General features: G+C 41.3%; 1 protein-coding gene across 1 annotated transcript in view; it reads left to right on the forward strand.

Moving 5' to 3' along the window:
* LOC121569477 (syntaxin-1B) overlaps window positions 1–18364 on the forward strand; it is a 74989-nt gene that overhangs the window by 48929 nt on the left and 7696 nt on the right. Inside the window, exons 5-9 of the mRNA XM_041880458.2 lie at window positions 9100–9173; window positions 14010–14118; window positions 15732–15805; window positions 16081–16218; window positions 17704–17814. Of these exons, the coding sequence (XP_041736392.1) occupies window positions 9100–9173; window positions 14010–14118; window positions 15732–15805; window positions 16081–16218; window positions 17704–17814 (506 nt within the window). The remainder of the gene's footprint in view (window positions 1–9099; window positions 9174–14009; window positions 14119–15731; window positions 15806–16080; window positions 16219–17703; window positions 17815–18364) is intronic.

The following is an 18364-nucleotide window of genomic DNA, read 5'->3' on the forward strand; positions in this document are numbered from 1 at the left end:
TATACAGAACATACTACAGTGTAGCAAGTGTGTGTGTTTATTTGAACCTTATCTGTGAGACTGTTTGTTAATACAATAGTCTCTCTCGTGTGGTAGATTTATGATCTAATTTAGTAGGAAATAAAGATCAAAACAGAGAGCATACAAAAATCTTGGATTCTCTTTGATTCAACATAATGCAGAAAAAACTGCAGAATTTGTCAGGTAACTCTCAATGTATTTTTTTACAGTAGCATTACTATACATTTCAACCCTACCCACTGTGAACACGTGAATATATGCCAATCATTTGGCAATTAAATCAGCCCATCAGCTGCCTAGTTACGCGTACAGTAGAGAACAGAGAATATACTTCTGGGGGTTTTGCTGTAGAAAATAGGTAGTCTCTGGTGATCCCCCCAAGGGGCATATCGTGAAAAACAAAGCCGCAATGGAGGTGACATCACTCTTGTCATCCAAACGCCTTCTGCCTCCAGCCTCAGACTGGCAGCATGTCAGGTCGCATATCAGTTGACGCCAGGATTTAGGAGCAATAAGTTGCTTTGCTCACCGTTTTCTAATAACTAATAAAGTGAGAATTGACAAATGCCCTTTAAAAACTGTAATAGGACTTGATAGTGTAGCAATTTATATTTTAGGCTTTGCGTTCTTCTTAGGAATACTCTCTTGTGACTCATGTGATTCAATAACTTTTTATTGAAAATGCTTTTTTACAATGTAAGAACTACCATTTACTGTTGCCAGGGGCGGTGTGTTCAATAGGGCGATATGGGCGACGCACTGCCAAACGGGAAAAGGAAGGGATTTTTTTTCTAATCAATTATATCACGGCAACAGTAGTTATCAGTGTTGTAATCTAGACGTCTGATCTGCCACAGTGCCACTAAATGTCCAATCAGGCTAAAGTCGTGCTTCAAATGCCCCCTTTTTGGGGGCGATTTCAGTCAGGTTGAAAATCGCCCAGAAGTCTGTCATAGACTCCCATGTAAAATCTATTTTTTTCAAATATCAGAGCTTAATACAATCTCTATGGGTTTCTGAGGGCTTGCACTTACGCGCGCATACGGAACATAACCAGGAACGTAACTAAGAAAAGAGCGGGTAGCCTCATCAATCAATTCACTACTACTGTAGAAAATGGCTAGGCTTCAGTGCAACTCGATTGTGTCTTTTGAAAGAAGTTCCTTTTTGTCGCGAACAAATGAAGATAAATTGGCAACGAAACAATTAGGACCTCCTAGACCAAATTTAATAATTCAACAGGTTTCTACTAAAGGGGGGGAAGTCCTACACCCGAGGATTTTCCAAAAAATTGGTACGAACGAAAAACCTGGCTAGCAGGCTGCGATGTAGCTAATGCAGTCTTCTGCTACCCCCTGCTTACTCTTTCACCCTGAAGGCGGCACGGCAGACAGCACCGCTTGGACAGCGACTGGTGTGTAACGGACATGCACCATCTTTCAGGAAAGATTAAGAAACATGAGCTGTCAAAGACCCACATGGATAGCTGTTTGAGATTGTCTGCTTTGGGGAGAGTGAACATTCCCACTCAACTGGATGAGGGATACAGGCTAGCTGTCCGCCGCCACAACGATGAGGTTAGTGTTGATAATCACAAGTTTACTGGAGAACTGAAACTGACAAGGCTGACAAGATAGGACCCTTTGTCCATTGTTATTGGATAGGAACAGAACTTATAACCAGCTCCTGACCTAAATAGATCTTAGCACAACATTTTACTCAACATATCATATTCCATATTCACTATAACAAATATATTTACTACGACATTAGCAAGAACCGCCACATCCTCAGCCGGCTAATCCAGTGTGTGAAGTTTTGCGGAGTGTTTGAGTTAGCTTTGCGAGGCAAAGATGAAACTGAGGGCTCCACCAACCCTGGTAAGCCAACACTTTTGAGATCAGTCAATAAATGCTTCTGGTATTGACTTATATGCTGCCCCTGTCTTCATGTTGTTGCTGGACATATCTTTTTTAAAATGTGTGTAGGTCACCTAAATCATCAGAAAAATTGCCCCCCCTGAGAATTTTTTCAGGAGCCGCCACTGACTGTTGCTCACAAGTCTAGTTCGTAAATTAAGAAGCAACCTCTTCAGACTCCCAGTACACTGAATAGTGCATTAAACCAGCATCAGTACAGGAAAGGTAATAACATTCAGATGAATTGAATGCCAAGCTGCATTATACACAGTGCTAAAAAAATTCCCAATTTTTCATCAGACCTCGTTTGAAAGATCGCCTCAGGTTTACAGGCGACCGCTACACTATGCTATGCTACTACTCTGCTTCCTTGTACTGTATGTCATGCGGTAGCTTTGCAGTCCAGGAGAGAGAGAAGCAGCTCCTGTCTCATCCAGTCAGACAAAGCATTTAACCAACAGAACAACAATGATCAATGATGTTACGAACCGGCTCAAAGTTCGTAACAAAAGGGAGACAAGGAATACCAACATATATGTTTATTTAACTAAAGTAAAGTAAGTACAATTGAAAATGGTGTGTGTAATCAGTAAGCAGTAGTGTAAGTGAGTGTTATGCATGCATAAAAGGTTATAATGCAAAGTGTTGAAAGGTGCCAAAGCGAACAACCAACAAGCCACAAAAATACCACAACAAAAATCAACAAAGGTGTCTGCATGGAGAGAGTCTCCCCAATGAATGTGGAAGAGGTCCATTTATCCTGGGACACACCCAAGCCCAGGTGTTTCCCATGTAGCTGACGACCCTCCCAACTCCTCCCACCGGCATCCTAATAAGGAAACAAGAGCAAAGAGAGAGAAGACGGCAGACAGAGTGGGAGGGTCGTCACAATGACCTTTCAACCAGCCAAGTAGAGTGTTGATATTTACTGAAAGACAGGCAAACCCCTAACATTAAGGAGACCCCCTTGGCATTATTATGCAAATCAGCTGAGTCATGACAAAGCAAGCCAGAGGAAGTGCCTCACTAGTGTATTGTAGCTAGGTAGCCGACCAACCGTATATCCACCACTATAGATAGATACTCAACTATACTGTAGATTCTCTAGGTTGGTCAGGATGTTATGCAACGATAGGGAAAACATCATAGAGAGATACTGTATGACCTCATAGATGCTGTGGGTAAATACGCAATACATTCCCTGCATTATCCGCATTACCACAGGTGCACTACACAAGATACAAGAGCAAAGATAGGTCAAGAATACAAAACATTAAATCGATCATTTCAGAGACACAAACTAAAACAAATCATACTTATTATATGTAGTTGAGACCAATAAACCTGAAGCACGAGGCAAACATCTCAGTTGTCAACCCACTCGCTGCTGATAGACCATTACTAAGATACTATACAAATGTGCACAAGAGGTCTGATTTTGGGGCGTGAATTCATATACCAGTAGGAGTTTTGGACTAATCTCCTTTGAAGTATAAGCTCCCTCTGAAGACAGATAGGAAACCGCTCACTCAGTGGTGCTGAGTCACATTCCTCTAGCTTCGTTCTTTATTTTAGTCCAATAATCTAGAAGATGCCCACTCATCTGGTTGTTTCTTCTAAATTGCATCACAAAATACTTTGATGCTGAGAGAGAGCTTCCTCTATCAAAGGTAATGAACGGTGATGGGACATTGGCATCTGGGCACCATGCAGCAGCAACAAAGCATCCAATCAGCAATATGGAAATCTCCTTTGTTATTGATCTAAGGTGGGTTCCAAAGTGGGCCTAGTTTATAGAGACACCAACGGAGCACTGTGTCTTTGACCAGGGCGCATAGTTATAAAGAAAAAGTACAGGAAGAGGATGTGCCATATGGTGAGACAATTCATCTGGAATATAACAGGGGAACTCTTTGTTAAGAGGTGGAGATATTGTGAGGAGCGGTTGCGCAGTTACATTGACAATCTTATGAAGCTTAATGAAGCCTTTATAAAGCCTACATAGATGATTCACAAATGCAAATGTTATACTATAGGTGATATAATAGGTCGTTACGTCTGGTGCTTTGGTTTGACATTCTTTTATTTCTCCATGTTCTTTTTATTGTTCTCGGAAATGCTCTTGGGGAAGGTCACGCAGAGAGAGAGAGAGAAAACCAATGTAAAACGATGATACACAAAAGATGTTTGAATAATCACATACAGTACACAATATATTATAATGGGTATCACATTATCTCGTAGTTGTGAGAAACCCAACATTTGTCCATGTTCTTTTTATTGTTCTCGGAAATGCTCTTGGGGAAGGTCACGCAGAGAGAGAGAAAGAAAACCAATGTAAAACGATGATACACAAAATATGTTTGAATAATCACATACAGTACACAATATATTATATTGGGTATCACATTATCTCGTAGTTGTGAGAAACCCAACATTTGTCCATAAATATGTATCAGGAATTACCTTTTTTTCCAAAAGCTTTTTAAGGACATTGCCTCTATTTAAAAGGGGCTTGGCAGGATCCCCCAAATGTCTTGTTTGTGATCAATATTTTATGGTTTTGGGAACATTGCATTTGTTCAAAAGGAGATGGTATTTCATAAGCTGACATTTTGACATCCCAAAATCCTGCTATTTCTCTGTTTTGTCAATCCAAATGAAATGCACCAAGGGCATTTTACACAGTTACATCACATTTAGAACACAGCTGGTTTGGTTTGTGGTTTGGTTTAATGTTTGGTTTGTGGTCAGCAACACACTATGGGCCCGATTCAGACTTAGGAAATCTATTCCTTTTTGACACATTTTGATTTAAAGAGCGACTGCCCCTAAAAAGCAACTTCTCGTTTTGAAAATGGCCTACAGTGCCTTCAGAAAGTATTCACACCCCTTGAATTTTTCCACATTGTGTTGTGTTACAGCCTGAATTTAAAATGGACTACATTCAGATTTTGTGTCACTGATCTACACACAATACCCCATAATGTCAAAGTGGAATTATGTTCTTAGAAATGTTTGCAAATTAATAAAATTAAAAACTGAAATGTCTTGAGTCAAGAAGCATTCAATCCTTTTGTTATGGCAAGCCTAAATAAGTTTAGGAGAAAAAATGTGCTTAACAAGTCACATAATAAGTTGCAATTAATAATAGTGTTTAACATGATTTTTAAATGACTACCCCATCTCTGTACCCCATACATACAATTATTTGTAAGGTCCCTAAGTCGAGTAGTGAATTTCAAGCACAGATTCAACCACAAAGACCAGGGAGGTTTTACTATGGTTCGCAAAGAAGGGAACATTTGGTAGATGGGTAACAACAACAAAAAGCAGACATTGAATATCCCTTTGAGCAAGTTATTAATTTTACACTCTAGATGGTGTATCAATATACCCACTCACTACAAAGATACAGGCGCCCTTCCTAAATCAGTTGCTAGAGAGGAAGGAAACCGCTCACGGATTTCACCATGTGTCACGCCCTGGCTCTGGGGACTCTGTTATGTTGAGCCAGGGTGTGTAGAGTCTATGTTTTGTGTTTCTATGTTCAGGATCTAGTTCATTGTGTTTCTATGTTGGCCGGGGTGGTTCTCAATCAGAGGCAACGAGAATCAGCTGTTGCTTGTTGTCTCTGATTGGGAACCATACTTAGGCAGCCTTGTGTGCATTTGGTATTTTGTGGGATCTTGTTCCGTGTTGGTTTGTGTTGTTAACCAAGGACTTCACGTTATCGTTTGTTGTTTTGTTATTTGTTCATGTGGTGTACTCTAATAAAAAGAGATGTACGCATATCACGCTGCGCATTGGTCTACTCCTTTCGACGATCGTGACAGAAGATTCCTCCAAAACAGGACCAAGCAGCGTGTTTCGGCGCAAACGCCGGGTAAGGAGATGGAGAGGTTGGCGATGGCCCAGGTGGGCCAATGGTGGTCCTGGGAGGACATGTTCGAGGGCAAAGGACCATGGGCAAAGGTTAAAGCCTTGGTGAGAGAGGAGGTACGGCGCCAACAGTGTCGTTGTCGGACAGGCGAGAGGCAACCCCAATACATTTTTAGGGCGGGGCACATGGCATGGACGAAGGGGCTGCTGGAGGCAGATAAGGGGTGAGTTTGTGGACGAGGAGAGAAGGCCACCGGGTTACGGGAGCCATTGGTGATTAGAGGGAGGGAAAGTGTAGAGGCACGGCGAGAGGTACTGAAGTGTGTTGCCAGTCCGGCCCGTTCCTGATCCCCGTATAAGGCTAGTGGTGTGTGTTCCCAGCCCGGCCCGGCCTGTTCCTGCTCCCCGCACCAAGCCAATGGTGCGCGTCGCCAGCCCGGCCCGGCCTGTTCCTGCTCCCCGCACCAAGCCAATGGTGCGCGTCGCCAGCCGGGCCCGGCCTGTTCCTGCTCCCCGCACCAAGCCTATGGTGCGCGTCGCCAGCCCGGCCCGGCCTGTTCCTGCTCCCCGCACCAAGCCTATGGTGCGCATCGTCAGCCCGGTCCGGCCCGTTCCTGCTCCCCGCACCAAGCCAGGGGTGCGCGTCGTCAGCCCGGTCCGGCCCATTCCTACTCCCCGCACCAAACCTGTGGTGCGCATCGTCAGCCCGGTCCGGCCTGTTCCTGCTCCCCGCACCAAGCCAGGGGTGCGTGTCGTCAGCCCGGTCTGGCCCATTCCTGCTCCCCGCACCAAGCCTGTGGTGCGCGTCGTCAGTCCGGCACAGCCCGTGCCCGTTTCACCGGTGCCTGGTCAGGTACCGGTCAGCTGCTCCACACCGGAGCCTAAGCAATCCGCTCCACCGATGTCCAGTCCAGCTCCAGCCAGCGGGACCAGACCAGGGGCACTACGGGGGGGTTATTAGAGGATGGTGGTCACGCCCGGAGCCGGATCCGCCTCCGAGGAGGAATGCCCACCCGGCCCTCCCCTGTTCGGTTTATGTTTGGCGCGGTCGCTGTCCGCGCCTTTGGGGGTACTGTCACGCCCTGGGTCTGGGGACTCTGTTATGTTGAGCCAGGGTGTGTAGAGTCTATGTTTTGTGTTTCTATGTTCAGGATCTAGTTCATTGTGTTTCTATGTTGGCCGGGGTGGTTCTCAATCAGAGGCAACGAGAATCAGCTGTTGCTTGTTGTCTCTGATTGGGAACCATACTTAGGTATTTTGTGGGATCTTGTTCCGTGTTGGTTTGTGTTGTTAACCAAGGACTTCACGTTATCTTTTGTTATTTGTTCGTGTGGTGTACTCTAATAAAAAGAGATGTACGCATATCACGCTGCGCATTGGTCTACTCCTTTCGACGATCGTGACACCATGAAGCCAGTGGGGATTTTAAAATATTTACAGAGTTTAATTGCTGTGATAGGATATAACTGATGATGGATCAACAACATTGTGAAAAAAGGGAAGCTTGTACAGAATAAAAAATATTCCAAATCATGCATCCTGTTTGCAATAAGGCACTAAAGTAATACTGCAAAGAATTTGTCCAAAAATTGAATTTTTGTCCTGAATACAAAGTGTTATTTTTGGGGCAAATCTGAGTACAACTCTTCATATTTTCAAGAACGGTGGTGACTGCATCATGTTATGGGTATTCTTGTCATCGGCAAGGACTAGGGAGTGTTTTTTTAAATAAAAAGAAACAGAATAGAGCTAAGCACACACAAAACCATTGAAGAAACCTAGTTCAGTCTGCTTGCCAACAGACACTGGGAGATAAATGCACCTTTCAGCAGGATAATAACCTAAAACATAAGGCCAAATACACACGGGAGTTGCTTACCAAGACGCCCTTACGAAAAAAACACATGAATTTCATGTGAACACGCGTGAAGTGTTACAAAAACACATGTTTTCATGTGATCATGTGGTCTTATGTGAAGTTAATGTGATAACGTGACAACATGTGATAACATGAAACTACACGTGAAAATGTGATCACAGGTAAAGTGTTCTAAAAACACATGATTTCACGTGTGAAATTTCATGTGAAGTCATGTGATTTTCCACATGTGAAATCATGTGTTTTTTTCTGTAAGGACGACATTGAATGTTCCTGAGTGGCCTAGTTACAGTTTTGACATAAACCAGCTTGAAAATCTATGGCAAGACTTGAAAATGGTTGTCAAGCAACCAATTTGACAGAGCTTGAAGAATTTGTAAAAGAATAATGTGCAAATGTTGCACAATCCAGCTGTGGAAAGCTCTTAGAGACTTACCCAGAAAGTTGTAATCGCTGCCAAAGGTGCTTCTACAAAGTATTGACTCAGGTGTGTGAATACTTATGTAAATGTGATATTTATGTATTTCATTTTCAATAAATTAGCAAAAATGTCTAAAAACATGCTTTCACTTTGTCATTATGGGGTATTGTGTGTAAAAAATATATATATATATTTAATCAATTTTGAATTCAGGTTGTAACACAACAAAATGTGGAATAATTCAAGGGGTATGAATACTTTCTGAAGGCACTGTATATTTACAATCCCCTTATGCAAACTGATTACTCATTTACCTAGGTCTTATCAATAGCTCTTATCAGTTTATAAATGACAGTACATGAAGATTGGTGTTATTTCTATCGTAAAAAAAGAAAGTCAATGTTTTTCAACTTGGAACTGACAAGTTGCTCGACCTTATTAATGATTTCCTTGCGTGTAAAGTCGGTGGAATTATGAGGGTATTAAGTCAAGGTCAGAATACAGCGTATTGGAAGACACACCTCTGCCACACCTGTAGTTCTATGATCTCCACCCCAAACTAATAGCTGGCTGGCACATACTTTACCTCATGCTTAAGTTCAAGGGCAGAATATGCCTAGAGAGAAAAGTGCATAAAAAGGGAATTAAGTTCCATTTACGCACATAAATCGGGTCAGAATTCCCCCCTATGCTGTTTGGTATGTTGACCCATTAAGTAAAATGCCTCTATCTGTTGTAAAACAGTAGGATTTTATCATTAGGCCTGGGCCTAGTTGTAATTGTAGCATTAGCACATTGCACATGACATACAAATTGCTCCACCCAAGATTACGTACTGTTAGCATATTAGCATGCTAGCTAAAGTACCTGACTCTGATGGGGAGGTAACTGACTGAAATTCAGTGGAAGATGAGGAATGTCCTTTCTGTTTGGCGGTTCCATTGTATATTTCTCACAATTTTTTGCCTATTTCCCAGCAATCGAGCAGAGCATCGAGCAGGAGGAGGGGCTGAACAGATCATCTGCAGACCTGCGAATTCGTAAGACACAGGTGAGTCACTCACTCTATCTTCTGCACATCCACTGAGGAGATGCCAAGTACCAAAAATGTGTTGATCAAACATAAAGCTGCTGGTGTATCATAAAGAAGGAGAATACACAGTTTCACCACCACTTTAGCCTTCTGCCAACTACACTTTTGCAGACCTGGGTTTGAAAAAGAAACGAAAACAAATACTATGTGAATACAGGTTTGGATTTAAAGCTATATTGTTATTCTGCCATGTGGTCTGATTCCTACCCAGAATACCACCACTTAGACCTAGAGTATAAATCTTCATATACAGTCGTGGTCAAAAGTTTTGAGAATGACACAAATATTAATTTTCACAAAGTCTGCTGCCTCAGTTTTTATGATGGCAATTTGCATATACTCCAGAATGTTATGAAGAGTGATCAGATGAATTGCAATTAATTGCAAAGTCCCTCTTTGCCATGAAAATGAACTTAATCCCCCAAAAACCTTTCCACTGCATTTCAGCCCTACCACAAAAGGACCAGCTGACATCATGTCAGTGATTCTCTCGTTAACACAGGTGAGAGTGTTGACGAGGACAAGGCTGGAGATCACTCTGTCATGCTGATTGAGATAGAATAACAGACTGGAAGCTTTAAAAGGAGGGTGGTGCTTGAAATCATTGTTCTTCCTCTGTTAACCATGGTTACCTGCAAGGAAACACGTGGCGTCATCATTGCTTTGCACAAAAAGGGCTTCACAGGCAAGGATATTGCTGCTAGTAAGATTGCACCTAAATCAACAATTTCTCGGATCATCAAGAACTTCAAGGAGAGAGGTTAAATTGTTGTGAAGAAGGCTTCAGGGTGCCCAAGAAAGTCCAGCAAGCGCCAGGACCGTCTCCTAAAGTTGATTCAGCTGCGGGATCGGGGCACCACCAGTGCAGAGCTTGCTCAGGAATGGCAGCAGGCAGGAGTGAGGGTATCTGCACGCACAGTGAGGCAAAGACTTTTGGAGGATGGCCTGGTGTCAAGAAGGGCAGCGAGGAAGCCACTTCTCTCCAGGAAAAATATCAGGGACAGACTGATATTCTGCAAAATGTACAGGGATTGGACTGCTGAGGACTGGGGTAAAGTCATTTTCTCTGATGAATCCCCTTTCCAATTGTTTGGAAAATCCGGAAGAAAAAAAATCTGGCATCCGGAAAAAAGCTTGTCCGGAGAAGACAAGGTGAGTGCTACCATCAGTCCTGTGTCATGCCAACAGTAAAGCATCCTGAGACCATTCATGTGTAGGGTTGCTTTTCAGCCAAGGGAGTGGGCTCACTCACAATTTTGCCTAAGAACACAGCCATGAATAAAGAATGGTACCAAAACATCCTCCGAGAGCAACTTCTCCAAACCATCCAAGAACAGTTTGGTGACGAACAATGCCTTTTCCAGCATGATGGAGCACCTTGCCATAAGGCAAAAGTGATAACTAAGTGGCTCGGGGAACAAAACATTGACATTTTGGGTCCATGGCCAGGAAACTCCCCAGACCTTAATCCCATTGAGAACTTGTGGTCAATCCTCAAGAGGTGGGTGGACAAACAAAAACCCACAAATTCTGACAAACTCCAAGCATTGATTATGCAAGAATGGGCTGCCATCAGTCAGGATGTGGCCCAGAAGTTAATTGACAGCATGCCAGGGCGGATTGCAGAGGTCTTGAAAAAGAAGGGTCAACACTGCAAATATTGACTCTTTGCATAAACTTCATGTAATTGTCAATAAAAGCCTTTGACACTTATGGAATGCTTGTAATTATACTTCAGTATACCATAGTAACATCTGACAAAAATATCTAAAAACACTGAAGCAGCAAACTTTGTGAAGACCAATACTTGTGTCATTCTCAAAACTTTTGACCACGACTGTAGTAGGAGACTTAAGGGATACCTTTATGAAGTGGGAATTCCTAAGGCCTTCATGACCATGGACCGTCATGCACCATTGAATGTAAACGCTCACTGACACCAATTTATCTTTTGATATGATAGAAAATGTGATAAATTGATCATGTCATTTCAATGACTGATGAACTAAGTGATTACGTAGCACCTAAGGAAGGCCCTTTGAAATATGTATTCAAATGCACTTTTAAGATTAAAACTCTAGTCGCCATGTGAGAAATGTGCTTAAAAACTAGCGATTAAAGATTAGGATAAATGTTCCGCTGGTTTGAGTCGCAGAGGTAGGTCCTCCCCCTTGGGTTGTAACCTGTTCTCAAATGAACCTGTGACAGTGAATGAACCTTTATTCTCAAATAAAAATGTATTAGGTTGTGAGGTCTGTATGAGGACTAATTATCTTTCACTTAGGACCAAAATTAAAAGCCTTTGTTGAGAGAGAGTAACACAAAAACCAAAGATATGTTCTTTGAATATGAAGTGAAATTATGATGGCACCACATTCTCTGAATGGAATTGTGAAAGATTTTCAAATTGCTCAATGACAAACAGTTATCAATTGTGGCAGGAGGGAGGGTCCTTTTAACCATTTACTGCAGTGGGCTAAATCAGGGTCACACAGAGTGTTTCTTGGTAGTCTTAAAAAAACTTTCTAAAGTATACATCTCACACACACATGGATATGGGCTTAAAAAAAAGAAGATACCTGTACCATGTCAGATATAGAGTTGAAATCTATTCAATTTTGAGTTTGAACCCCAATATTACACTTTATATATATCACAGAAGACTGAAATATAACAAAAACCGTTTGACATAGAAACACCAGATTTTAAGTTTTGTTTATTTTTTATAATGTTTATAATATGAAATTATGAAAAATATGAATAACATTCCACCCATGAGGGCACTAGTCATTTGACTGCAGGAAAGGGCTATGAGACCTTTGAATAAGCCGCACCACTGCCCTGCAGTATGAAAAGGAGGGGGTATAAAAACAGGAGTGACATACCAACATTATTCACATACAGTGGGGTCCTAAATGATTGACACCCTTGATAAAGATGAACAATAATGACTGTATAAAATAAATAATTCAAGTACTAAGCTGTACTGTATGCTCAAAAATGTGGGAAATTATATTATTTTATACTAATACAATTGCTCTAAAAGGTAGGGGTCAAAATTATTGACACCCCTAAAAATTAGTATAAATAAAGTAGTCAAAAGTGTAGTATTTGGTCCAATATTCCTAGCACGCAATGATTACATCAAACGTGTGACTCTACAAACTTGTTGGATGCATTTGCAGTTAATTTTGGTTGTGTTTCAGATTATTTTGTACCCAATAGAAATGCATGGTAAATAATGTATTCTGTAATAGAGTATGTTTCTAAACACTTCTACATTAATGTGGATGCTACCATGATTATGGATAATCCTGAATGAATCGTGAATAATGATGAGTGAGAATGTTACAGATGGACAAAGGTCATACCCCCAAGACATGCTAACCTTCCCTGTTACTGGTAATGGTGAGGTTAGCATGTCTTGAGGGTATGATTTTTGACCCTCTGTGACTTTCTCACCATCATTATTCATGATTCATTCAGGATTGTCCATAATGTAGTAATTGCGTGCTAGAAATATGGGACCAAATACTACACTTTTGACTACTATATTTATACGAATCTTTAGGGGTGTCAATAATTTTGACTCCTACCTTTTTGAGAAAAAGTTATATTACTTGTTAAACAAAATAATATCTTTCTCTAAGCAATTGTATTAGTATAAAATAATATAATTCCCCTTATTTTTGAGCTCAGTATTTGAATAATTATCAAGGGTGTCAATAATTTCGGAACCCACAGTATACCAATACAAGTACAATGGCAAAGGTGACATTTCTCATATCATACCACATGAACAACTCTAGATACTCAGTATAGCCCACCTAAACATTCAATCAAGCTGTGCACTGAATTGTGCCTTTTTCAAAACGACACCACGTTCCTTTAAACCACCCAAATGTTAATTCATTTGAAATTCAGATCATCTCACTGTGAACCAATGTTCTTCAGAGTTGGCCAGAAAGGACATCTGTCTCTTTAGGCTCTTGACTCTCTCAACCACCTGATCCTCTGACTCACTGCCACTAATCCAGCCTCCCTTCCATCCTCACCATAGCTACACTTAGAAAAAAGGGTTCCAAAATGGTTCTTCGGCTGTCCCCTTACGAGAATCCTTTTTGTGTTCCAGGTAGAACTCTTTTGGGTTCCATGTAGAACCATTTACACAGAGGGTTCTACATGGAACCCAAAATAGTTCTACCTGGAACCAAAAGGGTTCCACCTGGAACCAAAATGGGTTCTTCAGAGGGTTCTCCTATGGGGACTGCCGAAGAACCCCTTTAGGTTCTAGATAGCACTTTTTTTCTAAGAGTGTACAGTACCTCTCCCTTATTCTATGTCTTGCATTGTTAGTGGGTTATTCAGGCAAGCGGAGCAGGAAACACTGCTGGGCTGAATCTCAGGCCTTCCCTCCAGGACACAGAATTGAGCCATCCTTGCTTTGACCCCTGCCTGTATTCTTTTCGGCAGTAATTTGATGCACAAGGCTCAGTGATACTCAATGATCCCCTCTGGTGGTCGGAACGTTCAACTGCCACTGTCATTGACTTTGCAGCATCAGCAGAATCTCTAATGCAGCAACCATTATTTGAATGGAGGTGCATGTGTGCAGACATATGAAGGCGTTTCTGTCATTTTCATCAAGGCTATGATTGATGTGCACTGCAAATGGCCAATTAGGCATCATCACAGTATCAGATGGTGTTGATCGACCTTATTTATGATTTTCTTTGCTCCAGTGGCCACTCCCTAACCCCCTCCCATCTGATCTCCCTGTGTCTGTCCCTTTAGCACTCAACGCTGTCACGCAAGTTTGTAGAGGTGATGACCGAGTACAACACCACGCAGTCCAAATACAGGGACCGCTGCAAGGACCGTATCCAGAGACAGCTGGAGATCAGTGAGTATCTGTAGCCCACCACCATCGTAGGGCACATTTAATACACCACTATTACACTCAAGGGACTGACATTAGATCTATATCAGGGATCATCAACTAGATTCAGCCGCGGACCGATTATTTGTTGAGTGGATGGTCGGGGGGCCGGAACATAATTACAAATAATTTGTAGACTGCCAATTGACCGCAAGAAGCCCAAACAGATATAATGTTTGACTAAAATATAACAATTTCAAGCCTTGCTTACATTTGTATACAATCATGTGTCTCTATTATGTGTGGGAATACTTGGGAACAGAGTTCTTAAATTAAAATCACTTGGAGCTGATTTCCTGGTGATTTTACAGTATTTTAGTTTAATGTTTAATGTTTTTTTATTTTTTGGGGGGGGCTCAGGAAACTTGGGGGGCCAAATGAAACCACCCGCGGGCCGCCAGTTGGGGAACCCTGCTCTATATAGTATCTATGTATGGAGCAGTGGAGGCTGCTGAGGGGAGGAAGGCTCATAATAATGGCTGGAACGGAGTAAATGGAATGGCATCAAACACCTGGAAACCATGTTTGATGTATTTGATACCATTCCACTGATTCTGCTCCAGCCTTTACCACGAGCCTGTCCTCCCCTATTAAGGTTCCACCAACCTCCTGTGGTATGGAGATACTATACAAGTACAGTTCATAGAGAATAGAACCATACATAGACATTATACTGACATAATCAACCTAGATTCTCTCTTTTAGGGTAGGTTAGGCCCAGATTTTGTTCAGCATTCTTTGACAATTACTTCGTTAAAATGACTGCACAAATACAATCCGATTGATTGGTTGATTGATTTTGTGATTGGTAATAAATCAACAAGACTAATGCCATACATACGACTGACAAGGAGGTACGTTAGTATCTTACACAAGAAACAGCCAGAGTTCTTACTAAATATACACTGATACCCAACAACGCAGACACAAAAATGGGTTTTGCAGACGTAAGGATATTTTCAAGGCAGCCCCACTAACCTTCATATGAGGCAGACTGGAATTCACAGACACTGAGTATCCTTTTAACACAGATACAGACACTGGCAAGCGTTTCATACACAACTCACAGCCATAGTGACATCTGAGGTCCAGACATCAACTAATAGTATGCACAGACACAGTATTTTTCAAAGACTGGGACAGACTAAGCAGAATAGACGCATTTTAAGTTTATTAAGACGATACTAAGTAGACAAGGGGGTTGAATGGCCACATATGACCACATATTAGCCAATGATAAGTTGGCTTTCCTTATAGTACAGTGATAACTTGATTGTAATTCAGCTCGTACGTTTAATTTAAAAGCTGTATTTTCTTTCATATTATTTCATTTTGAATAATATTTTTTGCATACCTTAGAGGATTAAGTTGATCTAGACATCTGGTTAGAGATACTTGCTCTTTTTAAATTACTGCCCAGAATCCGTGCTGTGCCTCAAAGTGGCACTAAAACGGTGGAAATGTGTTGATTTAAATAACTAAACTTTAAGTGCATCAGGCAAAGCATTAAGATAATTTGTCATTGCGTGTGTGTGTGTTTGTGTGTGTGTGTGTGTGCGCGCATGCGCGCTCGGCAGCTGGGAGAACAACCACCAACGAGGAGCTGGAGGATATGCTGGAGAGTGGCAAGCTTGCCATTTTCACCGATGATGTGAGTACAACACCTGAGCCTGGCCATTCCCCATGGCAAACATATATCCACAGTGAAGGCATGGGGAACACAGATGCTAATAACATGCGTGGCTAGCTATAGCTAGCTACATCTGTCATGTTTGCATTCAATAAACTACTGTTATGTTGACTATTATTAGTCCTGATATGAATTTTAACAGAAGAAGAATGTTGATTATTACAGGTGGTAAAAGAACAGATAAAATCCTCTTCTCTCCTCATCCTCCTTCTCAACCCTCTGTTTTGGGTCCTTAGATCAAGATGGACTCTCAGATAGACAAGCAGGCCCTGAATGAGATTGAGACCCGACACACCGAGATCATCAAGCTGGAGAATAGTATCCGTGAGCTGCACGACATGTTCGTAGACATGGCCATGCTGGTCGAGAGCCAGGTAAAGTTTTGTTTTTATTTGGAATGTTTTTAGAAGATGAATTAATTAATAAACGCCCAGTTTTATGCCATTAGCCTTATGTTGAGCACAGAATCGATTAGAATCGGCCTACTCACGCCAATATCAAGGGTGTGGTTTAATTCTGCACCAATGGAATCAGAGTCATTTTGTGATGTAAAAAAAAATAAAAAATTGGAGCATCTATGTATCTTTGGACTGATGAGCCTTACACCTTCCATAATTAAATCCATCAAACTGTGATTTCGTTTTTACCACAATTGACTGAGAACAGGGCAGATATTTGGAGCTGAGAGTTGAACATACGACATTTAGCCTCAAGCGTGTGGGTTCACAGGCATATTTGAGTAATGGTGCTTTGAGACTGGAGAAATGTTGCATGTAGTACCCTGTGATTGTTCTACGTTTAGATTGAGACTGCGAGTAAACAAACTGTAGCCTAAACTAGTTCCACACCAATGAGCAATGCTGTGTAGCCATTCAGAAAAGGCTCAGGCTACAACTGTAGCCTTTTTATATTCTGGTTTCATCAGTGTAGCCAGCTCTCTGCTGCTAGTGTTCAGTTATCTTAATTAATGAAGGGTTCTTACAGTATGTTCAGGGTTGTGGCTGTACTTTGTGGTTGAAATGGTATAGCACAGACTTGCACCTTAAAAATGCAAAACACCTCACATGAATACTGGATGATATTCTAGAATTCTTTGTCTTAAATGTGTTGGTAACATTTATTCCCAGAATTATGACAAATTAATTAAGTAACATTTTAAAAAATCTTCATATTTACAGAATATTTATTAATATTACATAGCATCTCTATACATTATGTGAGATACAATATGAGAATACTATATTAGCAATTTCGATTCTCACTGTGAAGAAATGACCATTGACTTCCACTAAGAGCCTATGAATCCCATCAGGACGACCTAAATTATGAAATTGCTTCTGGGTTGCAGGGAAATATGGTTTCTAAGTTTAGCTCATGCACTATAAACCGTTTTTGAGTGGGGGCGTTAGATTATTTCATCCAAACTACAATGGGAAAACGCTTTTGAGTGACAATTATTCTCTTTCTCTGAGGGCTTTTCCTCATGGACAATATGCAATTGTGTGTGATGAATAAACATAGGTACTTAGCTCAGCTTATTTCATTTATGTATCAATGCTGTTGTTTCCTTTGGCAACATTATGCAGCTCACAATATAAAAAATCCATCCTTTAGATCAAAGACAACATTTAGATGATAAGTGGCTTCATCAATATGACTTACAGTACTTTGTAACTGAAATGAAAAAACAGGTTATATTTGTGCTAGAAACATTGTTTGGATTCAAAAGAACAGAAATACCACACATGGGGGGGAACGTATGCATACAATGTGGTTGAGGCTGACTTAAAGAGGTAATAGACAAGGTATTCTCCTCAGTCTGCTTGCATTTTGATGACGGTGCATTTTGCTGTTTACAGGGAGAGATGATTGACAGAATTGAGTACAACGTGGAGCACTCCGTGGACTTTGTGGAGCGGGCTGTGTCTGACACCAAGAAGGCTGTCAAATACCAGAGCCAGGCTCGCAAGGTAAGTCACAGGCTCTCCGTATAGCAGGGCTAACGCATATAATGTGTATACGCATATATACTGTACTTCCACATGTTTTATGACTGTTCCTTTGCTGTAACCCACATCCTCCACCTACATGAGGATGTATACATACTGTACATTATAATATACATACTATATGAATGACATCATATAAACACACACACATACTAAAATAGGCACAACATCCTCCTACAGTCAATCATACCACAAAAGGTTAATGCCCACCACCCCCTCATACTATATTATTAAAGAGTACACACACTCACACTCAAATAATAATAATATCCACCTCCTCTTCATGTACAGTACATTTCCTCTTGGGCATTCCACCCTCACTCACACAGTACCTTAATGATTAGCAAGCTACCAACCTCCACATACACAATGTACACACTAATGTTTTGTATAGATAAATGAAATTGTCCGTTACCGTAAAATGTGTTCAGAAACTGTCCCGTAGCATGTATACAATCACAAGTCTCCCTGTGTCTTGCTAACACCATCACCGCCTTGTTGTTGCCCCCCT

This window comes from Coregonus clupeaformis, chromosome 35, assembly GCF_020615455.1.
Source record: "Coregonus clupeaformis isolate EN_2021a chromosome 35, ASM2061545v1, whole genome shotgun sequence".
Classification (NCBI taxonomy): Eukaryota; Metazoa; Chordata; class Actinopteri; order Salmoniformes; family Salmonidae; genus Coregonus; species Coregonus clupeaformis.